Raw genomic sequence first — 25,885 nt, 5'->3', positions numbered from 1 at the left:
ATTGCCGAAGCCTCTTCCTCCAGGCTTTATGGGCTGCTCTGCTTTTGCTCACAAACGTGGTAAGGGTGAATCTCGCCTCTTTCCCGAGAATATCAGGTGCTCAGCTCTTGGGTCAGGCTGCAGAGAGCTGATACCTGGCCACTGCTGGATATGGGGTGGGGGGACTGGTTTCTTGGTCTTCTCTCGTGGAAATACAAGTCTGGTTGTGCTTTTGCAGCGATTGGTTCCCAGGCTTTTCTAACCCTGTTTGCTGGGCTGTTGAGTTGGTCAAGCACTGTCACAGATTTTCTCTTTGTTCTTTAGTGTGCTGAACCGCACCCCAGTGCACCTCGTCCATGAAATCATACTGGTGGATGACTTCAGTGATGATCGTAAGTGATCCTTTCTGTGTTAACCAGAAGCACTCATTGGTTTCCACAAATGTAAACAGGAGTGGAATAGGAATTCCTGCATCAGTTGCAAATTTCTGAAATGCATCATCTACAGCACTGTATGTGACACAGCCCACATCCTCCTGCCACTTTCTCCTGGTTGATAGGATGACTCAAGTGAAATCAATAGGTCCAATCTTCAGCAGAAGTCCATAGCTGAAGCCCTGAGGGCTCTCAGGGAATGTCCCTGGTTGTCCCCAGCTAAAGATCTTACCTGGCACAATGAGCTAGTAGAAGACACGGATGCAGAGAGTAAGTGCTCAAAAATTGTCTTAGGCATAAAAAGAATAAAAAACTACACCTAGACCGAGTGGTCCATGGCACTCATGTTTCAAGGAGCTGCAAAATGTAGATATTTACTAGGAAATGTGAAAAACAAGCCAGATTTTTTTTTTTTTTTTAAGGAAAAAAGTATATATACACCTTGCTCTTGGATATTGTAAATAGGCACTGCCTTGGAGGATGTTAGGGACAGATTTCACAGCATGTCTCTCTGGCATTGCTGCCTGCATTGGGAGTCACCAAAACCAGGAAAGGGAGTTGCAGTGATTGCAGTGAGCTTCAGAGCCACTCCAGTGCACTGGAGGCCAGGCGAGGCAAGTCTGGGAACTCTTGGCTGCTCAAAATCAGCAGTTCTCAGCTGTCTTACATCTGGCCCCTTCTTCTTTCTTGTGATAGTCTGAGCCTCCTGGAATATATTCTGCATACATTTACATAAAATACATACATTTGCATAATATGGTGTAAACATATGGTCAGCTTTTCCCTGCAACGCACTCCAAGCAATTGGTGCTTTTATCTCAGTCCCAGTGGTGTCTCTTCTCACATCTGTCAGCCCCTTAGAGTATCCTGAGTTGGAGGGGACCCACAAGGATCATCGAGCCCAACTTTTTGACCTTTTATTCAGTGGGATGCAGTTGTTCTGCACACAGATGGCACAAGCTCACAGGTTCCTGCTATTCCCAGCAACTTTCCATCATGTATATGTAGCAAACTTCTGCCACCTTTACTCCTCTGGTGCACACAGATAACCTCAGCTCCACATATAAGTTGTGGGGAAATACTGAATGATGATGTGTTTATAAGCAAAGATAGCTGAACCAGGATGAATATGTTCAGAGGAGCATGTGCAGGCAGGGACTGAAAGGGGGGATCGGGGCAGAGGAGCTTGCACTTAAGGCTGCAGAGGTGGCAGGATAGGCATATGGAGGAAAAGGGGCTGTGCTGGATGTACTTGCCAATGCATCCAGCACCAATGAATCCAGCTCAGCTTGTGCTCTGTCCTCCTCCTGCTTGCTGAGGGAAAGTCAGGCTGGGAGCGTTGATGCAGGTCACCTCAGGAGCCTCCTGCCCCACCACAGGCTTATGATGCTCTGCAGTTACCCCAAATTGTCATTTGCATTAATGTGCAAAAGAACAGAACTCTTCAGCACTGACTTTATAGTGCAATTCAACTATCCCTGGTGTAAATGCCCTGGGTTTACACCCCTTTTGTGATAACTGCTGCTCTGTCTGTCCTGATAAGCTGAGGGCTAAGACCACCGTGCACCACCTAACCGGTCACCCCACAGCAGGGTCTCCTCCCCACTGCAAATTTTTCCCTGGACTATTTCTGTGTCTGCCTGAGTGCTGCCAGGTGACATGGATTTCCTCTGTGCTTCCAAAGCTGACGACTGCCGCTTGTTGGTGAAGCTGCCCAAGGTGAAATGCCTGCGGAACAGACAGCGTGAAGGTAAGAGCCAGGTGCCCTGGGCCCATATGGGTGGTGGGGAACATGGATTTTGGGAGGTGTGAGAGTGATGGAGTGGGTGGCAGGGAGGGGGCCAGTGGTTCCTGTGAGTGGAGTGCACCGATAAACAAAGCACTGGTAAAGTACAGATAAAGGGGGACGTGATAGAGGGCTGGGAACTTAAATGGATTCTACCCTCTCTCCCCCAAAAAGTTGGGTCTATTAATACAGCCAAGGCAGCTCAGCTGTAGTTTATAAGCCGTAAAATTAGAATGGGCAAAACAAAGCCTTAGGTTTTCTTTTTAAATATGTTTGCTCTAATGAAAGAAATGAGAATTGCTCTTGCTGCTACTCAATTTTTTTTTTTTAATGCAATTAAGTATATTTTAAAGTTTAAGACGGGCTTTATATATATATATATATATATATATACACACACCCTTTTGGGCTACTGCTTGCAAACTTTTAAGACATTTTCCCATTCAGCCCTATAGTCTGAATGGGTATTTTCAAGTCCTGCTTTGCAGTATTAGGCAAACAAAACCAGAAAAAGTTTTCCCATACTGAAAAACGAAGTCATGCATCAGGGTGTGTGTTGGGCTGGGGAGACAGCACTTTAGGAAATTTTGATATGAAAGTCAGTGACCTCCTTCTGCATGATGGCTCTCCTTCTGCATGGCGTGCTCCTTGCCACCCTTATATCTCTTTGTATTTGCTGCTATCTTGCATTACCTCTGTTTCTTCTTCATTCTTCTTCCCTTGAGCATCCTGTGTATCCTCCTGTGTGTCCAGTGGACTGCCTCCTTACATTGCAGTTCACTTGAGAATTGGACGCAGGCCGGAGTGATGGAAAGCCAGTTGACTCTTGTATAAATCGATGGTTTCCCACAGAACATCTTTAGGAGCAGTGATCTTGCTGAAGTCCATGGGACAATAATCAATTTCCTATGACCTCAGTCTTTGTTCATTTTTCTCTCTCCAACTCCTGTAGCAGTCCCTCCCCAGCTCCTAAGAACCCTACATTTACCTCCAGGGCCCTGATGAGCCAAGCAGGCTCTTAGCACCTGGAGACCTGACTGCCTTTGCTTGGTAGAAAATATGTTCCTGTTGAGCTGCAGGTCAGCAGTTCCCAAGCCGGCAGGCCAAGAAAGGTGTAACTCTGGCCCCAAATGCTTCCAACCTCAACTCTCTGCTAAGAGCTGTTGGGATTCCATTTGGGGACTGGGGGCACTGGAAGCCATGGTCTTACTGGGGAACTAGCTTCACCCCATGCAGGCATATGTGGTGGTGGGCAGGTGAAACGTGTTTAGGTTCCCTTCTGTCTTCTGGGGGCATTGTGAATGCTGCTAGCATCTAACATGTTGCATCTATGTTCGATGTATTACCTGCAAAGTAAGCATTTTGAGTCCTGTTTTTGCCACAGAAGGTAACAGAGGAAATAACCACACAAATTAAGGGTTGTCAGAGGTGCCATAAATCATTAATCTAGGTAGAGCCATTTATTTGCTTTGGTGACCTTGGAAAACAGTTGGCATGGCTTGCAGTGCTGGGAAGGAGGTGATGAACCTGAACCATGTTTTATCTGAATGGGATTTAGGTCGGTCAAAGACCATGGGGTGTGCAAGGAGCCCCTGAAAAGCTGCAGGGGGACATTACCGAGACACCTGGGTGGCAGCTGATGGGGTGTTTCCCGGAGCAGGTCTGATCCGGTCCCGAATCCAAGGGGCAGATGTGGCACAAGCAGGAGTCCTGACCTTCCTAGACAGTCACTGTGAGGTGAATAAGGACTGGCTGCTTCCACTTCTGCAGCGGATTAAAGAGGTGAGTGCTCCCTTAGGGGATGTGCTGCTGATGTTCATCCCCTCTTTTGTCCCAACAGCCTTCACCACCGTTGGGTGACCAACCACACGCAGGCATCTGCATAAGAAAGCGATGATCTTTTGGGGTGCAAAGTGTCTTTTTCAGGTCTTCCACCCAGCAGGCAAGTGGGAGAGAGTGTGGTCCAGTGGGACAAAGTGTCTCCTGGGGTAGTAGGGCTGTAACTTGGCAAGCGTGAGTTGAGCACTGAAAGGGGAATAACCGGGCAGTGCTCCAGCAGACTTTTTAATTAGGCTTATATAAAATGCTCAGTGCCGATGATTTAAAGGAGTGATGCCTCCTTGAATAGGGGCCGAATTTAATTTCATGCAAATTAACCACTAATAAATTGATTTAATAGGATTTAAATTCTGCTGATTTCAGAGCAGACAATGACACTCACCTTTCACTGGTGTAAATGCTGGCCTGACATGTGCACGGAGGCTCTCAGCAGCGCCTTGTCACTTGAGTTAGCAGGAGTCCTGTGCTGGTGACCTGGGGGGATGGCAGAGGGTGCCCGGTGTGGATGCACGTTCCCTTTGCTCTACCTCATTCCCCCACTGCTGCTCCACCTTTTGCTTCTGACTGCTGGTATTTGTTACTCACTAATTTTAGAACTGGTGAATTATGTTGAAATAGGGGCAGCTGAGGAGCAAAGAGGTAAAGCAAGGAAAGAAGCCAAGGCATTGGGTTCTGGAAAAACCTAGGCAGCACCAGGTTAGGACCTCTTGGTGGGCAATGGGAGTTGGTGCTGCTGGCACCCAGAGCACCGGAGGGGTCCCAGCCTTGGCCTGAAGGTTGGCCCACGGTGCTGCCTTTAAATAATAATGTAATAAAAGTGGTATTTCTGTGTTATCAGTTGCAGCTCCTGTGGAATTACAAGAATGTGAGTTGTGAAACCCCACTCGAAAGCAGGCAGAGCTGCTTGCTGACAGCTCTGGGAATGTGCCCCACATTCAATGCCTGTGGGGTGGCTGAATGTGGACGCCACGTGCAGAATCCCTACGGAAGTTTTGATGCGTTGTGGCAGCCGTGATGGCATCGTGGATCTGAGAGGCAGCTCAGGAAGTGTTTCTGAAAATGCACTTTGCTTCCTTTTAGTCCTGCTCGTTTGATGTTTAACTGCTTGCAAATGCAGCAGGTGCTTAGTTTCCTCCTGCCCAGCTCCACTGTACCTATCCTTTCTGTCGGGGTTAACATTTTGATCAATGAGCTGTAAGAAATGTTACTGCTGCCACCTTCAGGCTGTGCGAGAGAGAGAGAAAGAGACCGAGAGAGAATGAAAAGGTAGGGTGATGGAGAGGTGTGTGCCCACTGTGTGGGTCCACGGAGCTGTGCCCAAGATGGTGCACGTCCAAAGGAGCCACAGCAGTGGTGCCTGTTTTGCAAAAATATGTTTGTGAGTGTGTGGGCACATGCTGTTTTTACTTAGGGAACAAATATATCGAAAGCCATTAATGTCACATTTTGACTGAATAACATTCTAAAACTCTAATCGAGTGTACGGTGGTTTTATGTCATGAATCAATGAGCTTGCCCCCAAAATTGCATTTGCTAATGCTGGTGGGATGAAGCAGTGGATGATGACCTCCCACTTCCAGCCCCACACAATTTGGTGCTGTCCTGGAGTAGGGGGGGCAGTTAAAATGTTTTTTTTTTTTTGGCTGAGATGTGTGTTGGTCAGGAACCAGCAAGATGGACAGAGTGTCCTCACTGGGGTGGGGACCACCCTTTGGCACCAGGATCTGTGTTGGCACGTGGCTGGAGAGGGCATCACCAAATGCCTTGAAGATCTCATCGCTGTTGGCTACGAGTGGCTCCTCACTGGGGTGGAGTTTCTGGACGCAGTGCATGGGTACAGCAGGCCTTGCTGTTTTAGTGGGTTGTTTGACTTGCTTAGAGCCGTGATGAGGTTCCTGACTCACCAGAAAATTACAGAAATACCAAAGTTTTGTAATGCTTATTTGGAAAACCTGAGCTCTCGTCCAACTCAGCAGCACAGCTTGTGGCATTCGGTTGCTGCTTCCTCTAGCTGCTCTCAAGTACTTTTTTGTTAGGAGGAATTTCTGAAACAAAACCATTTCAGAGCGGGAGAGGAAGACTGTGTGCTCTCAGATGCTTTTCTCCTCATGCCTGTGAAAAAAGATTTCATCTGGCGAGGGTGAAATCTTGAAGTTTGAGCTATAATCGGAGTTTGGGATTTTTGAAAAGGAAAAGGGAGATAAGAGACCAGCAAAAGCTGTCAGAGTCTCTTCCTCCTGTTTTTGTTCATAATTGTTTGTATAATCCCTTTGCCCATAACAAGATGTTAATCAAATCACCACCAACTATTTAAAACAACTTGGCTCTTTTTGTTTTAACCCTTTCACACCTTTGGCTAATCTATAACTGTACCCCCTAATTAGTGTATTGAAAATGTGGTGGCACTACTTAACCAGCCGTGTTTTCACTCTGTCATTTCAAATGCCTATTTGTTGTTTGAGTTTTGAAATTCTATTACATGCATTTAAGGGAGGTGAAAGGGGAATACCCTGATGAATGTGTAGAAGGCAGACAGAGGTTTGCATCCAGCTGAGGTTTTGTTGCCAAGTTGGGCGCTGAGCACACACCTAGTCCGAGGAGGGGGGAGTCTGTGGGTAAACCAAGAGTCAGGAGGGGGAGCAAGTTTGGTCCAGCAGTGCACAGTCCTTCACCCAGGTGTTCGCCTGTCCTGCCTCTCTTGGTGGCATGTCCCTGGCCTCCTCTGCCCTTTGGTGCTGCTCCTGCTAATTCCCAAGCTGAACTGATGTGACAGCAGAGGAGGAGACAGCGATGGGCACTTGTCCATGAGAAGCACAAACAACATGGAAGTTCCCCCTGCTTGATGGATCCAGGAGTTTGAGCCATCCCTTGGTCAGTTGCTGAATGGTGTGAGCTGGAGTCATGAGTCATTCTGTTTCTGCTTGCCAGGATCCAACCCGGGTGGTCAGCCCCGTCATTGACATCATCAACTTGGACACTTTTGCTTATGTGGCAGCTTCCTCGGACCTCAGAGGCGGTGAGTGAGCACCATGGGCCCCATCCTGTAGTGTGAGCGTGTACCAGCCCAAGGTGCTAGTGCTCCCTAGGCTCTTTTAAGGCTGGCTTAGAGATAGACAAGTGTGGCGTGAGGACTGGTGTTTGCTACAATGGGAAAAGCAACCAATTGGGATATAGGGTTGTGTCAAAGCCACCCTTTGCAGCACTGAAAGCCCGGCTGCTGAGGAGACTGGGGATGTCCAGACATCAAATAGTGCACGCAACTCTAGAGTTTATTAGTGTGCCTGTGCCATTTGTAGCGTGCAGTATGCATGAGAGTGTATCTGTGTGCACGGGGGGAAGACAAGGAAACCTTACAAGGGCAAGGTTTCATCTGCAGCTTTAATTCTGACTTTCCCTGATTTTGGAGTGCTTGGCTTTGCAATGGTAATGCAATGTGCTGTTTCTCTTTCATATGCAGTATGAAATGCATTAGTCATTTGACTAGTCTCCCAAGAGTTTTATCTCCATTGGCCTGAGTCATTTAAAAGTGGAGAAGATATTTCATCCAACATAGATTCTGTAGCCTGAGGGATTACATTTCCTCCCAATCCATACCCATTTCTTATTTCCCCATGGTACTTCTCTACTTTGGTTTTAGGTTTTGATTGGAGCCTTCATTTCAAATGGGAGCAGCTTTCCCCAGAGCAGAAAGCCAAACGACTTGATCCTACCAAACCCATTAAGTAAGTCTAGAGGGGAAAAGAGGCACCTAAGGAACGTGGGGCAGGACAGGCAGCTTGTCTCAAGCTGAGCCCTGGTGCCTGTATCCCAAGCCATGAGGTGCTGGGATGGATGGCATGGAGGAGGCCCAGTGCTGGGGTGCTCAGGGTCCCAGGAAGCTTACAGGAGAGCAAAGCACTGCTTGTCCTGAGGATGCTGGCGTTAACAAGAGCTTTCACTGGCTGTCCTCTGGGTCTGCCCTCCCCTCCCACAAGTGCCACCTCAGTGCAGCTTTTCTTACCTAACTCAAGGAATGAAAAATAGCCCTATTTTGAAATAAAGATCACACAGCTAGTGATCACTTTTAAAAAGCCTGTCTGTGTTGGCTCTGCCGTCTCCTCCTCCACAGAATGGTGCTCTTAATAGGCTGGCTCCAGGCAAAAAAAAGCCTGTGTGAGTACCATCATGCGAATAACCCCCAAGCGTTAAGTGCATTTTCGATGCTGAAGCCTACAATCAGGGCTGTGAACTTTGGGCTTGTAGGAGTTATGCTGACGGGTGCATTAGCCAGTCATTAAGTGCCAGGCAATTTATGATTGACAGCAAAATACCGAGGCAGCAGAAAGAAAGGTTTAGATGCTTTTTGAGACATGTTATCCTTGTTTGGTAAGAGAGAGATACATGGATAATGTCCCGATGATGGAAGAAGTGGTGAAGGGAGGAGTTTCTTCTGCACAAGCAGGTGCTGCAGCAGTATTTGAATGAGAGCGTGTCCCCTCTTACCTCCCCAACCCTGCAGGACGCCCATCATTGCCGGGGGGCTGTTTGTGATCAACAAAGCCTGGTTCAACCACCTGGGGAAGTACGATAACGCCATGGACATCTGGGGTGGGGAGAACTTCGGTGAGTCACCCTTCTTCCTTGTACCTTTGCGGTGTTGTGTTTTTTTCCTGAGTCGTGCCAGGTGGATACGATGCCAATTTGCACTTGGCTTCAAGCGCTCTGCAGTTTCCCTCAGTTACGTTCACAACTTGCAGTCTCAGGTGAGTAAGAGTTCTGCAGCCATGACAGGTGGGAATTGAGCAGTGGCTGGTGCTTAGGACCTCCTGCCTTCCACGCTACTTTGGTGTTCTGTAGGGGAATGCCCTGAGCAGCAGAGTTTTCATCTTTAGTGTTACCAACAGACGAGAGCACACCACACGTACCGTCCTGCTCCTTCCTCATCTTATTTTTTCTCAAGGATAAAGCAAAGGCATGATGTCTGATGTCTAATGATAACGCTTCAAAGCCATGAATTGAGGCTTCAATGCCCTCCTGAATTTGCAGAGTACCTGCATCAGTAGCTCCATTGGCATGTTGCAGACTGATGGCAAGGTATCAGGGCTTCTTATCCTCTGTTACTGGTCAGCTGAGGGCTGTCAGGCTCTCCCCCACAACACTGGGTGTAGGAAAAAGATTGTCTACCTAAATTAAGTCACCTGTGCCTGTTATCACAGGGCAGATGGGCATTAGGAATGCTTCTGCACGCAAACTTGATGGGGCAGATGAAAGAGGTAGCAGTCTGTCCCTTGTCCCCTGAGTCAAGCAGAGCTGGATCAGGCCGGGCTATTCTCTCTGAAGCTGCAGTGATGCTGCACGTCAGAGCAATAGACTGCCTCTGAAAGGAGGAGGTGAAACTTGATGGCAGGGAGGCAGATCCAAATCTGGCTCTAATAGTTTGTACCTCTGGGGACTGTGGCTAGCAAGGAAGGCAAAATCTTGTTTCTTAACACATAGCAGTGCTGTCAGCCATCCAAAGGAACAGATGCTGCCACTTTGCAGTAACCCATCCACTGCCTGGCACTGTTGTTTGCTTCACACTCCTTTTTCCTCCAGCATGCTTTATTTATTTGTATCTCATTGCTCAGTTGGATTGCTCTCCCTCATGCTTTCCCTTTGTGGTGGGTGTCTAGCCACCAGTCTGACCCAAAGCATCTGCTCCACTGAGGAAACCAAGCAGGCTCTGCAGCCTTCCCGCCTCCTCTGCTGAGCCAAGGGCCCAAAGAAAGCATGTAAGAAGGCAACTAGAAATGAAGACATGGTGCCTCTGACCCCCTGTCCATCTCCGCTTGTTGCTCTCTAACAGCAGCCAGCACAGGCTGCTCCTGAGACATGAATAGGCCCAGAGCAGCCTGCCCTGCAGGCATCTCAATCCTATGGAGACCCTCCAGGCATCTCTGTCTCAAACCCTCCCAGATCTGACACCTTCTCAGAAGTGGTTCCTTGCCCTAGACTGCTCTGTGGAGGCTGGAGGCCAGGCTTGGCTGAGCGCGCAGGGAGATGCTGCACCACTCTATTTCATAAAAGCTTCTTGAAAGGTCTCTGACAGAACAGAGAGAAATTGAACAGCAGCACTGGATCTAAAGCAAGAAGAGCTGCCTGCATGTAAGAAGAGCTATCAGCAAGAGGCCAGGTTGATCAGCATGCTCACACCGCTCCTGTCTCTCCTGGGGTGGCTTGCAAAAGGCCACCAACAAGGAGACATCCCTTGTAGTCAGCTGGCCCCATGCTGTACCTTTGGCGCTTGGGTTCTCTTCCTCCTGATGTGTTTAGCTCTGTCTGGAGACCTTGCTTGTGTGCTCCTATGGACAGGTCAGCCTTGCCTGCTGAAACCTGTGCTTTAATTGCCTCTGCTGGGGCTGGAGCAGGACCTGCAGGGAGCGTGATGTCTGACACAGGGAGCTCAGGCTCCTTAGCATCCCCTGCCTCCAAGCACCAGCTCACAACACATGGAAATCACCCCAGCTCACCTCTTCCTTAGGATCAGGTGCTGATCAGTTGTAGCTTGTCACAGCTTCTCTCCCTGCCCGAGCAGAAATACCAGCAGAGAGGAAAGTACAAAGCAATATCCATGCTGGTCATACCCAGCACTTAGAGAAGTGATGGGGCTGTGGCAGCTTTTGCCTGTAAGCACAGCAAGGGAAGAAGGAAAGGGGATTCTGGAAAGAAATGCTTCTCCTCTCTGCCATACTTTCCCACCCCAGCCTTCTCTGGCCCCTGCTGCCGGTGCATGGGGCACAAGCTGGTAAAGACAATGGGTGTCCTTCTGCCTGACTCTTGTGGTTAAATGTGATGGAGCAGTGAAAGGGAATTGGTGGTTTTGGAGTAGAGACATACAGATCTATGCTGCCAAGAGATCATAAAACAGGATGCGCAGAGCTGCAGAAGCCTTTCCTTTTTATTTAATTTCTTCTCCATGCTGGTTCTGTCTAAACATGACTGTCTGATGATACAGCTGCAGATTCATATCTTCACAGCTGCTGGGACCAGACAGACCCCTTAGAGCAGCTGCTCTCCCTGCCTGTGCCACCTCAGAGCTGGTGATTTCATCCAGCTCCCTGCCAGGAGCCCTGGTGTCAATTGTGGATTGTGCTGCAGGCGTGTTGTCCTGCTCGAGGGGACAGAAAGGTTCATAAAGTTTCATAAAGATAATGACTGCTGCCATCATCAAAAAGCAGAGCTCATGGCCTCTCTTGGTGAACTTGGCAGCCCCTTGTAGGGAAACAGCTCTAAAGTGGCCAGTGCAGAAATGATTAAAAAGCTGCATGGGTGGTTCTGTGCTGTGAGCAGGACTGCGTGTAAAGGGACTTAGTGTCTCACTCACCAGTGTGATAGGGTCTGCCATGCTATAGACAGGTTTCAAGTGTGTGAACTTTAAACAGATCACAAGAAGTTTTGAAATGCACTTTGACAGGAGTTGTGCCCCTCTAGTAATTGATTTACCCTGGTTTAATGTGGCAGAGGATGAAATGAGAGGTAATACTGGGATCCAGCCTGCTGTAGGACAGAAACACAACATGCTGAAGCTGCCTCTCTTGTAGAAATCTCTTTCCGTGTGTGGATGTGTGGAGGTAGCCTGGAAATCATCCCCTGCAGCCGTGTTGGACATGTCTTCCGGAAGAAACATCCCTATGTCTTTCCAGAGGGGAACGCCAATACATACATCAAGTGGGTGTTCTGGATTTGCTGAGTGTTCTTTGTTTTTGTGAAGCAAAACAAGCTGCTTGCAGGGAGGCGAGTAGGAAAGTCTGGTTGAAAAATTGTGACATATCCATGGGTATGAATTTCCTGAGCCAAAGCAAGCCAGTACAACTGTCTCCCTTAGGATTTCTATAGTGTCAAGAATATGACAGAGGTAGAATACTTAATGTGGTTCCTTTCATCACCACAGAAATGAAGGGACAAGCCCTTTAGCTCCCTGAGCCCTAGCTACAGCAACAACAAATGTTTTAGATGCTAAGGATATAAGAAAACATTTATAATGGCCTGAAGTCAGGATGCCAACCGTGTCTATCAGTATGCAGTAGCCTTAGCTTGGGGCTGAGTGGGACTTAGCAGAACCAGAAAATATGGTTCCTGGTGCCTTTGGGCATTGTGACTGAGCAGGAGTGGTGATGGGCTGCACCTCACTGGAAGGAACTGGGAGCTGCCAGGATATCCCAGCTGAAGGGGACCTGGCCTTACACCCAGGAACAGGGACCAAAATGGGTACTGCAGTGAGTGGCTGAAATGGGCCAATATCCTGGAAAAAAAGCAGGTGAGGTAGGGGAAAGGATGATGGGAGCAGTTGGTAAAGTCAGGAAGGATTTTCTCCTTTTTTTGAGTGCTAGGCTGAAGGTTATCTTTTAAGTAAATGACAGAGGAAGACACTGGGGGCACTTAATGCAGGGTTGTTTCCCAGATAAACTGCATTTGTATGTGCTCATGCACCAGGTGTTCCTTTTAGAGCGAATTTCCTGGTGTTTCAGTGAGCCAACAGAATTTGTGAGGGCCTAGGGACTTGCAGCAGGGCTGCCACTGTCTTGGGCTCTCTGCAGCTTCCTCATGCTTTGCGTGTGACAGTGAAATGAGGGAGTGTAAATTACACTTCCTGGTTATATCTAACACAACATGTCCAACCACACAGTGTGCAGGACAGGAGGGGAACTCTTCAGATGGGTCACTGAAGACACTTCATAAAGATGGTGTAGAGGGGCCCAGAGTGTTGCTGGCATCAAGGAGGAGGGCACAAATCTGAGAGTCACCACAGGAGGCTCTTGCTTTTAATAGTGAAATAAGGTTCCTGCAAAAAAGACTGGGATGTGGAATTTATGTAGGCCTGAATCAACACCCAGGTGTAAGCCTTGGCATTTATTCCCATTATTCCCATAAACCCAAGAACAGGAAGGCAGTCTGAAATACCCTCAACTATGGAGAAGGCTATATCCAGATGTAGACACTGTGACTTACACATCTCTTGAAAAAGAGCACTTAGAGCATGGGAAGCTCTACAAATTGGCAAGGGATTGAAAAGCAGTCTGGAGAAACTTATCCTAGGTATTAGGAGCTGGGTTTTGATTAACCTTACAGTATCTCTCAGGTTTAAATTTAATGTAGTATATAGACAGGGTGGAGAAGCAGTTTCTGTAAACCTGATGCTCCATAGTATCTCTGTAACAGAGATGTTATCAAAAATATATCCCCTTTTCTGCTAGATAATGATTTTTTTTTTTTTTTTTCCCAAATCGCCTCACACTTCCTTAGTGTGAGACACAGTTCAGGATCAGCATCAAGCTGGGTTCATGCATGGATTATCCTCTTCGGGGAGGCAGTGGCTTGGGCAGGACTACCCTGACCAGACAAAGATGGGAGGATTAGCACTGAGAAATGAAGTAATTTGCAAGGAGAACTACAGCTATCTGAAGTCAACTGAAAATCTCCTGAGGTTCATAAACCTGTGCAGAGATTTGTCCCAGTGAAATCCAGGGGTGCAAAGCAGGACAGCCCCTACAGAAGTGAAACAAATGAAATACTTGATTTTAGTCTTTGGTAAATATTGCGCCGCTCTTCAGTTCTCCATCCCATCCACTAAATAAAACCCTGGCCTCACTGGGAGATGGCACTTAAGAGAAGCCACGCTTCTGGGTGTGGTGGATGCAGAACATCCAGCTGAGCTGAAGATAGTGAATTCCCTGCCCAAGCTGTGACATCTTGTGTCTGGTGCCTGGACTAATGGGGAGGAGGAAGAACTTGATATTGAGGGCTGGACAGGCTCAAAGGTGGCTTGGGTGAAGACAAAGGAAGATGGAAGGAGAGGGAGCTGGAATAGTTGATGCATTTTAGAAAGTATGGGTGTCCCCTCAGAGGCTTCCTTTGCTTCATTTGCCTTTTGTTGCCTCCTTCAGAAACACCAAGCGCACGGCGGAGGTGTGGATGGATGAATTCAAGCAGTACTACTATGCAGCCCGTCCTGCAGCCCAGGGGAGACCCTGTGGAAAGTAAGTGCCCGTGTCCTGCCAGCTGCAGTTGGTTTTTGGGGTGCTGTCACCCTGCAGTGGAAACCTGCCTGCATTGCTTCTGCAATAACGTTCAATTAAATGCTAATGGCAGTCAGAAGCTACAAGCACAGCAATATAAAATGGAAGTTTATACGCGATGCTACTTTGTCCAGATGAGTAAACCAAGTCATGGTGAGGGAAACAGAAACCTCCTCTGCCCATGTCCTGTCCTTAGTGTTAGTACAAGTACTTCTGGTTCCAGAGCTGAATTTGGGGGAAGAGTCCAGAGGTCTTGCAGGCAGCTGAATGTCATGAAAATCATCAGATTTTGGATCTAGTAAGGCTTTACTGGAAAGGAGCAAATGCTTAATATTGATGGAGTTTTCTATTCATAATTTGAACAGTCAGAAATATCTCCCATGTCAGGCGGATTTTATGTGTTTGTGTTATTTTCTCATTTTCATATGCTCTTCCTTTCCTTAGAATGTTTCCTTTGGAGCATAGCAGAGTTCAAAGCCAAAATGAAATTCATTCTGGCTATTCTTCCATTTCCAGGATAAATAAATTGAAATCTTGGAGATTAACCTGTTTCCACCGAATTCATATCCTCTTTCCATCTGTCAGAGTGGGATGAAGTAGTAACTCTGTCCTGCTCAATATATGAATGAGGGTGGAGAGAAGATAAATTACGCAAAGGGAAGGTACTGGAGGTCATACCAGCTCCCTAGGTAGAGGCAGGCCCGAAGAGGAGCTAGAGTGAGGGAGATGTCACTCTATACAGCATGACACCTAAGCAGTTTAGCCCTGATTAATGTAAGAAAGAAGTATATCACCATATGATCAATTTCTAGCGATTTAAAGGTGTATTTAAGTGCTCCTGTGAATCAAGGCCTTCTGTAGTACTTCTAAACTAAGAGTAACTTATAATAGCATATATTAATTTTGATTAATTTTCCCATTAATTGATTTTATTGCATGTAGTAGATAGCACACACTTGTTACTAATCATTTTTAAAAGGCTGTGATTTTCCACAAACCTTTTCATCCTCTAAACTCCAGACTCCTCATTAAAATGGCAATGTTATCAATATTTGGCAATATGCCAAATCATGGGATTTTACCAGGTGAGACCTCCAAAAGACACAGAGATTAAAGCAACAGACCAAGCTTATGTAGAAGACAGCAGGAAATAGCCCTGCTGATGCTCTGGTGTTTGCTGTCTGTGCATATCTGTTGGGTTTTGGTGCCTTGGGTTTGACTCTCACGATCTCCATTGTCACTCCACCATATTTTCTCTCCCCAGCATCCAGAGCAGAGTGGAGTTGCGGAAAAGACTGAAGTGCCATAGCTTCAAGTGGTACCTGGAGAACGTTTACCCCGAACTCCGGTATGGATGTCACATTTCCCGGGGGATGCCCTGTCCCTGCTGCCAGAGACATTTTCTCTGCCCCTCCAGTCTCCATGCCTCCGTCCTACCCAGAGACACCGACACCTCCTCCCTTGGGCTTTACAGCAGAGCATGGCAAATTTGGTGTATTTGTGAATTTTTTTAAACACTGCTCATTCGCAGTGTGACATAGTTCATTTGTGATCCTGCTTTCCATAAGCAGTCTTAGCCATGGTTCTCCATGGCACAAGGCCTCATTGTTATTAGAGTGTCCATGCTAGGAGTTTATGACCTGTATTCAGGTGACTCTGCCTTACTCATACCCTAGTGCTTTGTTTTATATGCACTTCCACAGCTGCTTTTGTGCAGATCCCTTCTAGTCACCAAAGTACTCCAGGAACCATTGCAGCCATTACCCTAGTAGCTGCCAGGAGGAGCAGAAAGGGTGCACAAGTTTTGGAGATACCTCCAGGGACCTGCTGGTGCAATGGCTGAGTGCGGAGTCCCAGTGTAAGAATGTTTTATAGCCATCTTCTGGCTTTTTTTCACCGTGCATGGCATTGTGCAGCAGCACTGAAAAGGAATGCCAGAACTGTGCAGCAGTTTGTTATAAAGTTTCCCATTTCTGTAAGCTGAAGGCTGACCTTCAGCCTGCTCACAGTCTGCTCCTTGCTTCTCTATTTGCCTTGCACAGTTATTTATTCTTTCCCCTTATAAAGGCTGACCATCCATCTGTGAGTGCTGCTTCTGCAATGTCCCTGGCCATGCACTGCTTGCAGTGGTTTGATGCTGAAGTAGATCTTGCCTCTCATTTCCTGAATGTGAACTGGCATGATAACACCCTCCTCACCCCACTGAGCCTCCCTGGGAGTACACTACATGCCTGGGGGGAGCAGGGATGATTTTTTTTTTTCTCTCCACGTTGTTCCCACAGGATTCCCAAGGAATTGCTATATCAGACCGGGATGATCAGGCAAAGGCAGAGTTGCTTGGAGTCGTACCAGTCTGAAGTCCAAGAGTTGCCCATCGTGAGCTTAAATCCTTGCATCAACAGCAAAGGGACAGCAGCAACAGCACAGGTGAGAAGGCTGGAGATGCAGGCTCTGGTGCAGCTTCAAGGTGATTTCTGAAGTCTGCTAAAGTTCTGTTAGAGGGTTACCCTGCTGCCAGTCCCTTTCCTGAGGGAGCATGTGGTTTAATCTCCTCGCCTCAGCAGAGGCCCTGGGCAGCAGCAGCGGCTGGTGCCAGAGCCCCAGTACAAGCTAGACCACTTATCTCTGTGCTAGTCTGCACTGAGCTCTTACTGCTGCCCATCTGCAGAGATCAGAGAAAGACAAAGAGAACTATAATTTTCTCTCATCTTTCAGCCTTATTTCTTTCAAAATGCTCTGAATTGCAATGGTATTTATAACTTTATAGTCTGCGTTCTCTCAATTGCCCATTAAACTATTGAGAATTTAATGAGGGTGATCTTGCTTTTTCAATCTCACTGAGGCAAAAAAAAAAAAAAAAAAAAAAAAAAGCTATGTGAATCAGCATGTGTTTTCAAAAGCATATTCTAGGAAATGTTAGAGCTGAGAGCTGGCATATGTGCCTTACTGTGGAGTCACTGGAGCAGGACCCTGAGGACTGTAGCTTCAAAACCTGCCTTTGCCTCAGGCTCCCTTTGTGATTTTGGGCATGTCAGTGCATTCTCTTACCTTTCCCATTTAAAAGCAGGGAGGATAACAATCATTTGCTTTTTTTGGTGTGCCGCAAAATAATTAATTAGGCAACAGTATTAACCCTCATAGTTAAACATTCAGACCAGATACATGTATAAGGCCCAACCTGAAGATGTTGCTGAAAATTTCCCTAATCTGAATGTGCAAACAAAGTATGTCATTATGTGCATCTTTTTCACGTGTGATTGAATGCCTGCCTTTAGTCAATAAAATAATGTTACAGTCTGGTTTAAAAAAAAAAAAAAAAAAAAAAGACTATTTCAATTTTAGTCATTTCCAAAAATATAGTGAATATAACTGCAAGTGCCACATAGTCACAGGTCTTAAAATTTACCTGGTTTCCAGGTTTTAGAATTTTTTTTTTTCTTCTAGTGCTATATGGACTTACACAAACAGCAAGAGAAGTGAGCTAATGAGAACAGGTCATCATGTTTTGCAGGGCAACTTTGCTGAAGGAAAAAAAAAAAACAGTGAAAATTGCAACTTCCAATAAATTGAATATTTTAAAAAATCTTTTTTTTTTGGAGGATAATCAGAATGGAAAATACTGCTTTGAAATATTTTGAAATACTGCATGAAAAATTTCAAAATGAAATGGCATTGGTCTTTCCTGAGATACCAATTTTATATGATATATTACAATGAGAAATGCCATGCCACCAAGTTGGATTGTTTTATTCCCATCAAACATGTTTTGACACTTCAATGGAGAAAATTTGCAGAATTTTTCTTTCCATGAACTTTTTCATCTTCACATTCTGACTCTGCTGCTTTTTGCTTTCTGCTGGATGTCAACTCCATTTCTTGTGCATGTCCAGGAGTGCGGTCAGTGTAATTCTGCAGCAGAACAGAAAAATGCAATACAGCCAGACCACCGAATGGCTTCACTCAACAAAGAGGCAGGAATAGAGAACATTTTTATCCCTTTCATCTTTCTGTTTCTTTCTGAAGTAGTACTTGTAAACCACAGAGAACATTCCAGATGGAAGTAATGTGTTTAAATTTTCATTGTGGATAGAAGCTTATATTTTAATTGTACAATTGTTGGAAGACTACTTAAACTTAGGCATGACATGCAGGCTATAATCAAGCAATGGATGGATACAAACTCTTCAGGAGGGATAGGTGATACGGTGGGGTAGCCACCATGTTAGGGGATGTTTGGATTGTCTTGAGATTAATAATGGTGACAACAGGGTAAGAATCAGAGGCAAGGGCCAAGGAGGCAGGAATCCTTGTGGGTGTCTGTTATAGACTGCCTAACCAGGCTGAAGAGGCAGACAAAATATTCTACAAACAGCTCAGAGAAGTCTTGCAATCACTATCCCTTGTTCTTGTGGGGGACTTCAACTTACCAGATGTCTGCTCGAAATACAACACAACAGAGAAGAAATGGCCTAGGAGGTTTCTAGAGTGTGTGGAAGATAACTTCCTGAGAGTGAGCCAACTAGGGATGGTGCCCCTCTGGACCTTTTGGTCATAAATAAGTAAGGACTTGTGGGTGATGTGAAGGTTGGAGGTCGTCTTGGACACAGCGATTATAATAATAGAGTTTTTGACTCTTGGAAAAGTAAGGACGGGGATTAGCAGAACTGCCACCCTGGACGTCCAGAGGGCAGACTTTGGCCTGTTAAGGAGACTGGTTAATGAGCATGAGTTGGCAGTGTGCCCAGGTGGCCAAGAAGGCCAACAGCATCCTGACTTGTATCAGAAATACAAGCGGTCAGCAGGACTAGGGAGGTCCTGTCCCCCTGTACTCTGCTCTGGTGAGGCCGCACCTCGAGTGCTTTGTTCAGCTTTGGGCCCCTCACTACAAGAAGGACATCAAGGCCCTGGAGCGTGTCCAGAGAAGGGCTACGAAGCTGGTGAAGGGCCTGGAGCACAAGTCCTGTGAGGAGTGGCTGAGAACAGGGGTTGTTTGGTCTGGAGAAGAGGAGGCTCAGGGGAGACCTTACTGTACTTTACAATTACCTTAAGGTAAAATTGAGGTGGGGATAGGACTCTTATCCCAAGCATCAAGTGATAAGACAAGAGATAGTGACCTCGAGTTGTGCCAGGGGAGGTTTAGGTTGGATATTAGGAGAAATTTGTTTACTGAAGGACATGTGTGGCAGTGGAATAGGTTGCAGAGTGGTTGGGTCACCATCCCTGGAGGTCTTCAAGAAATGTGTAGATGTAGAACTTAGTAGCATGGTTTAGTGATGGACTTGTCAGCACTAGGTTAAAGGTTGGACTACGTGATCTTAGAGGTCTTTTCCAACCTGACTGATTTTATGATTCTATGATCACCAGGCTGTGTAGGATGTAGCAGTCCCAAATGGTGCTTAGTTTCATATTAGATGTAAGAAAAGCAATATTCTTGACTTTCAATATACAGAAGTCACATCTTGCTGTAGCTTTTCACAGCATAAAATCTCCAGAGAAGCCTTTATGTCACAGGACCACTGAGGCCAACGTGGCCCCTGCCCCTCTGTGGTAGAGTAGTCATAGAGAAGAGGCCTGAGTATGGCCTAGCAGGAGAGCCCAAAGGTGCCAAACCAGTGGCCATCCTTGGTGGCTAGTATGTCAAAACTGGCCCTGAGGAGACGACAGAAAGTTAGCAAAGAAATGGCGTTCTCTGGGGAGTGTGACAGCATTGATAAGGGACAGTTGTTCCCAGCATAACCCACAGTGACAGAGGGTTAGAAAATGCAAAAATACAGTTGTTTTTGTATGTTTTCCATATCGGGGCCACTGGGACTCAAAAAAGAAACTTGCAGAGCTGTTGCTGTGGAGGGGAAGATTTAGGAAATGGCAGGGCTTGTTCTGGGCTGAGCTGACAGAGCAGTGGGCTGGCCAGCAGCAGTGTCACTTCTGCACCTGGACTGCCACAGGAACCCTTTAGACTTTTCTTTCCCTCTCCTGAGATGTGCCTGAGCCCACATTGCACCCCAGAGTGCAATGAGTGGAGTGCTTGGGTATCCTTAGATGACCCATGCAGTCACACGCTAACAGTCTGGGGAACTCTTTCCTATTAATGTTAAGAAAGTAGTAATGAGGGGTGAAGTTGTTCCTGGCTTCTTCAGAAATGTTTTTTTTCTCTGGCTGCTACCCTGGCTTTAGGGTACAGCCGACCTCTTGTTTGGCAGTGGAGCATGTACTGTTCTGTCACATAACACTGAGCTTGTATCAAGCTGCTCCTTGCTAGGCTGAGAGGCTACTGTGCCAGGCTGAAGGTCACATTTTTAAAATAGTTTCCTCATTTCTGAATGATGCTGAGTAGCAGTGACAGGTGCCTGCTTGAATGATGCTAAATCCTTGAAAAATAATCACAAGCCTCGGGTGTGGGTTAGTACTAGCTGAAGCTTCAGAGGAAGGGGATTGAGAGGATTGCTGTTTGTGGTGTGCAGCTGGTAGTTCTGCTTTCCCAGCCCACCCTCTTCCTCTTCACTCCACCACCATTTCAGCAAAAGCTGTTTTATCTTTGAAAAGGCAAGAAACATTGATCTCAGTTTCACCTCATGTGTCTGTTTTTCCTTGGTGTCAGTGGTCAGCTCATAACCCTGCTGGCATCTACAGGCCAGCCTGCAGCCCTGGAGGCATGTTAGCTCCTTAAAGGTCTCTCTTAGGAGGACCCTGGGGATGCCCAGTTCACCACAACCCCTGGGGTGCAAGCCTCTGCCATTGTTACTGCTGTGCTGGCCACTGGAGTATTTGATGTGCCAGGGTTTAGAAGATAAAGTAGTTTCTCCTGGGGAAAAAAGCAGGAATTTTCATTCTAAATAATACAAATAAGAGAAAAAGTAGGGTAAGATAAAAATTTGTATGGCCATTTGCCTTTATTTTAACTCAAAGCTTTTCATGGATTCTGTGTGGTTCAAGTGCCTTTTTTTCAGACTTTCTCGATTTTATGTATCATTTTCTCAGGCTTTCATGTAGGGCTGAAAAGGGACAAGATAAAAACTAGAACTAGATAAAACATTTTCAGCAGGACGGGCTTCCATAAAAAGCCATTCTGTTGAAATAAAGAGCCTTCTGAAAATCTTTCAGTTTAGATAAAACAGTAGCACGACAGCCTGGGGCAAAGAGGGAGGATCTAATGTCAGCTGCTGAACTGATGCATACATTTAGCTTTGTAGGCCTCACTTCTAATGATGAATTGCTTAGGAGACATGGTTACCACCACCCTGTCTATCTCATGGACCTTTGTTGAATGAGAGGATGGTCCTGCCTTGAGACAGTGTGAATAAAGAGATGGCATGAACAAAGCCTGGCCTGGAAAAAAAGCATAGAGAACCTATGGGAGGAACCATCCTCTGTGAGGTGTTTCAGTGAGGTAAGCAGGTTATAGAGGTCAAGAAATCCCCTCATTGTGAGACCTCTTTCAATTCTTTTTCAATGGTCTTGTGTATCTGGCGAGGTCCCAGTTGACTGGAAGGTGGCAAACGTTATTCCAGTTTTCAAGAAGGGCAAGAAAGAAGACCCTGGTAATTACAGGCTTGTTGGTCTCTCTTCAGTGCCTGGTAAAATTATGGAGAAGATTATTATGGGAGTTACTGAAAACACCTGAAGGTCAATGCAGTCATTGGTCACAGCCAACATATGTTCACTGCCTAATTAACTTAATTTCCTTTTATGACAAGGTCACACATCTAGCTGACCAAGGGAAGCCAGTTCATGCAATCTTTTTAGATTTCAGCAAAGCTTTCAATGATATTTCTCACAGTATCATTATGTCCAGCTAGATAAATACATAACAGAATGGATGAGCAATTGGCTGATGGGTAGGGCTCAAAGTTTTATAGTAAATGGGGTTGCATCATGCTGGTGGCCAGTCTCCAGTGTGGTTCCCCAGGCTTGAAGAATCCCTAGTGACCTGTCCTGGTGTCTCTTGAAGTCAATGAGGTTTGTGGTTGGTTTCATAGGGGGCAGGATCCAAGCCCAAGTGTTTGCTTTCCAGATATAGGAATACCAAGAATCATCCCTGATTTCTCACCACCTTTCTTTTATTCCTCTTTGCAGGAATGGACATACACATACAACCACCAAGTCCGTCAGCAGCAGCTGTGCTTGTCTGTGTACACCCTTTTCCCTGGTTCCCAGGTGCTCCTGTCACCTTGCAAAGAAGGTGACAACAAGCAGGTGAGCCTTTTCTTTGACACCCCATTTTCTTTGAAGTTCTCTTTCTTTCAGCATAATATAGAATCATTGAATTGCTGGTGTGCTTTGACATCATCTGGGAAGCACAGTCTGTCTGGAAGCACAGACTCTGGCCTGTTCAGCCCTTTGCCTTTTAAATGAATGTGTTGGTAAGGATGTCTATTAGTGCAAGTGGTGATCTGGATACTTATCTGCAGAAGTCAAAGTGAAACTGGCAATTTAGTCCACATGGCTGCCAGTCAGCTGGCAGATGCTAACATTTCTCTGCATTTAATCATTGAGCTGACATTTGAACCAGCGACCTGGGAAAAAAGCTGTTAGTGATATACTCACTTTCTGATGCCAAACAGAGGCTGAGCTTAAATGTGTGTTTCATATGGGAGAAATGCTCAGCATGTGCTCTGTTTGATGTAGGCTGGAGGAGCCCTGTACTTCCCAGCATTAGGTCATGAAGTTGTAGTGATGACTATCTCTTGATGCTGAACCAGTGTAGTAAAAACATAAAGAGGAGGAAGCTTGTTCACTCATGTTTCTCCTCTTCTGTATGTCTGCAGCGATGGAGTAAAGTTGGGTCACACATTGAGCACATAGCTTCACGCTTCTGTTTGGACACTGAGATGACTGGGGACACGAACGAGAATACCAAAGAGCTTGTCATCAATCCTTGCGAGAGCACAGCCATGAGTCAGCGGTGGGACATGGTGATGTCTTGACCTGCTTGAGGACTTACCCAGCTGGGCCGGGCACTGAGACTTGCTACACACAGCTGAGATGCACCTGACAGCACTCACATGCAAAACCATCAGGGTCCTTGTGTACTGTGGGACAGGAGAAGAATCACTCAAATAAAAAGGAGGACACAGTGCTGCAGGTTGAACAATGGATGTTGATTGCAAAGCATGTAGCTGCTATTGGTCTGTTGGCAGTCAAATGTTCAAAAAGAAGGGATGGCAAGAAACCAAAATGAAATGTTTTAGAGGGATACTTGGGGCTCCTGTGATGGGCCCTGCAGAAGTTCTGTGTGTACAATATTTATTAATCTCACTGGAAGCACAGGTAGAAGAACAAAGGACACCAAAAGGAGACTTGGACTCAAAAAAAAAAAAACAAAAAAAAACAAACAAAAAAAACAACAAGCATGTCAATAGCTTTGGGGAATGAGGCAGGTGCATGAGGAGGTGAGGAGGGATGCGAAGAAGCAGCACCTGAGATCAAGTGGAAAATGCTGAATTACCTTGCACTTTTTATTGCTGTGATTGAATTTGTCTTCTGCAGGCAGCATGGGTAGGGCTGTTGCACATTCAAATTTGTATCCAATCCATGGACATGTATGTACACAGACAGGGCAGTCATTTATAGTTATGGCCAGGATCTAGCCATCGGGTAACAGGATTGACCACCTCTGTGCCATGTATGGGGGTGTTGAGTCTCTGAAGTCCAAGCAAACAGAGGATTCAGTGTGTGAGATTCAAGGATACAAGCCACTGTGAAGCTGGGAGGAGAAGCAGTAACATGATTATTTCTTGTTTCTGAAGGACATGGTTGAGCCTCAGTCACTGAAAACTTCCTTACAATCTCATTATGTTTCTCTCAGTGCTTCATACAACCTGGAATAAGTAAAATTTTAACTCTTCTTCCATAAAAAAAATAATATTTTCAGCAGTTAAGGGTAATTGTGTCATCTTTGTGTTTCTCAATTTCCAGACTACAGAAGAGGGGACTCCCATGAAGTGTTGCTACCGAAAGAAAAGGAGACTGCTCAGAGAAAGGAGAAGGGATAGGTAAAGGAATTGCCTGGTTTTGTTTCCCAGGTATCTTTTAGCCCAAGATGTGAAGTACTGAAGAAAAGGTTTAGGAATCCCCCAGTTGCACCTGAGAGTAGAGACCTTTGTATCACAAAATACCTCTCTCCCACTGTGTCTTTCAAAGTAGGTAGACATGGCAGAAATGATTTCCTTGGGTTTTGGAGATAAATTATTAGACGTCATGTCAGGTGCTATGGCTATGTGACTGCTAAAGGAGATAAGGACAGAAGACCTCAGAACAGGTCTTAAGATTAGGAGAAACCTTCCCTTCAGAGCAGGTAACAGGTGGTGGAGCACAAAGAACTGCACATACAGCTTTTGTGTGGCAACAGCTCTTGAAGAGAAATTTCACAGGACTCCTGACTTGAAAAAAAAAAAAAAACCACAACCAAAAACAAAACACAATTTGTGCCTCTAAAAGCCTTAGGTTTTAATGAAAATCCTGTCCTTTGATCCCTGTGCTACAAGCTATAGGTAAAATATCATGAGACTTTGAAGCCTCTGAGCCTTCAAGTGCTTTCAGAATGCCTTCTTGAATAAATTGCTGGCTTTCAGAATTTTACTGCTTCAGTTTCTCCTCCCTTAGCACTGGGAGAAAGCTGTATGTGTAAATCTCCCTGGTTTTAATGACAGAACCAGTGTAACTATTTACAAAATGTTGCAGGGTATACTTCCGATGTGCTGTGGTGATTACTGCAATGAAGTAAGTTAATGCTTCATGGTGGTAGATTGCATTGTTTCCATGTCACCACCTTGCAAAGGGAAAGGGAAGCACTTAAAATGAAATGGATCCATTTCACAAGGCAGGGAAGTGACCCTGGGCTCCTATTTAATTGAACCAGAAATATCACATCTACTTTTCACACTGATGATGACAGCCATGCTGTAACAATTCCCTGTCTAGTGTTAGCAAGGGAAATCACCTCTCAAGAGCTTGCAGCTTACTATGTTCATACCTGTGCCATGCCTGCAGCCTCAGTTTGCCAAGCAGCTGGTACTTTGATCCTGAACATTTAGAGACAAAATGCTGCTGCCTTGCGGCTGACCCAGCCATTAGCTGAAACCCTTGGCTTCAGTTTTGAAGTCCAGCACCTAGTAGGTACACTCTGACCCAGACATTGCAGAGAATCATAGAATCATTAAGGTTGGAAAAGACCTCCAAGATCATCTAGTCCAACCATCCCCCAACCACCAATGTCACACACCAAGCCATGTTCCTAAGCACCACATCCAACCTTTCTTTAAACACCCCCAGAGACGGTGACTTCACTGCTTCCCTGGGCAACCTGTTCCAACACCTAACCATTTTTTCTGAGAAGAAATGTCTCCTAATTTTCAACCTAAACCTCCCCTGGCACAACTTGAAGCCATTCCCTCTACTCCTATCACTATGGCCATCCTCCAGCTCCCCACACCTTCCTTTTAGGTTGTTGCAGAGAGCAATAAGGTCACCCCTGAGCCTCCTCCAGATGAAACAACCCCAGTGCCCTCAGCTGCTCCTCACAGGCCTTGTGCTCCAGGCCCTTCACCAGCTTTGGACTCCCTCTCTGGATACGCTCCAGGGCCTCGATGTCCTTCTTGTAGTGAGGGGCCCAAAGCTGAACACAGCGCTTGACATGCGACCTCACCAGAGCTGAGTACAGGGGACGATCACCTCCCTGGCCCTGCTGGCTGCACCATTCCTGACACAGCCAGGATGCCGTTCACCTTCTTGGCCACCTGGGCACACTGCTGGCTCATGTTCAGGTGAGCATCAGCCAGCAACCCCCGATCGTTTTCCTCTGCACAGATTTCCAG

General features: G+C 46.2%; 1 protein-coding gene across 1 annotated transcript in view; it reads left to right on the top strand.

Moving 5' to 3' along the window:
• GALNT14 (polypeptide N-acetylgalactosaminyltransferase 14) overlaps positions 1-24,470 on the top strand; it is a 66,516-nt gene extending 42,046 nt beyond the window's left edge. Inside the window, exons 4-15 of the mRNA XM_032183739.1 lie at positions 304-371; positions 2,098-2,163; positions 3,860-3,981; positions 6,967-7,054; positions 7,676-7,760; positions 8,537-8,640; positions 11,598-11,724; positions 13,941-14,033; positions 15,337-15,420; positions 16,355-16,499; positions 22,146-22,265; positions 22,838-24,470. Of these exons, the coding sequence (XP_032039630.1) occupies positions 304-371; positions 2,098-2,163; positions 3,860-3,981; positions 6,967-7,054; positions 7,676-7,760; positions 8,537-8,640; positions 11,598-11,724; positions 13,941-14,033; positions 15,337-15,420; positions 16,355-16,499; positions 22,146-22,265; positions 22,838-22,996 (1,261 nt within the window). The 3' untranslated portion in view covers positions 22,997-24,470. The remainder of the gene's footprint in view (positions 1-303; positions 372-2,097; positions 2,164-3,859; positions 3,982-6,966; positions 7,055-7,675; positions 7,761-8,536; positions 8,641-11,597; positions 11,725-13,940; positions 14,034-15,336; positions 15,421-16,354; positions 16,500-22,145; positions 22,266-22,837) is intronic.
• Positions 24,471-25,885: the final 1,415 nt, after the last annotated feature.

This window comes from Aythya fuligula, chromosome 3 (assembly GCF_009819795.1).
Source record: "Aythya fuligula isolate bAytFul2 chromosome 3, bAytFul2.pri, whole genome shotgun sequence".
Lineage (NCBI taxonomy): Eukaryota > Metazoa > Chordata > Aves > Anseriformes > Anatidae > Aythya > Aythya fuligula.
Note: the sequence above shows the minus strand (reverse complement) of the source record. Positions and strands in the feature narration are given on the sequence as shown.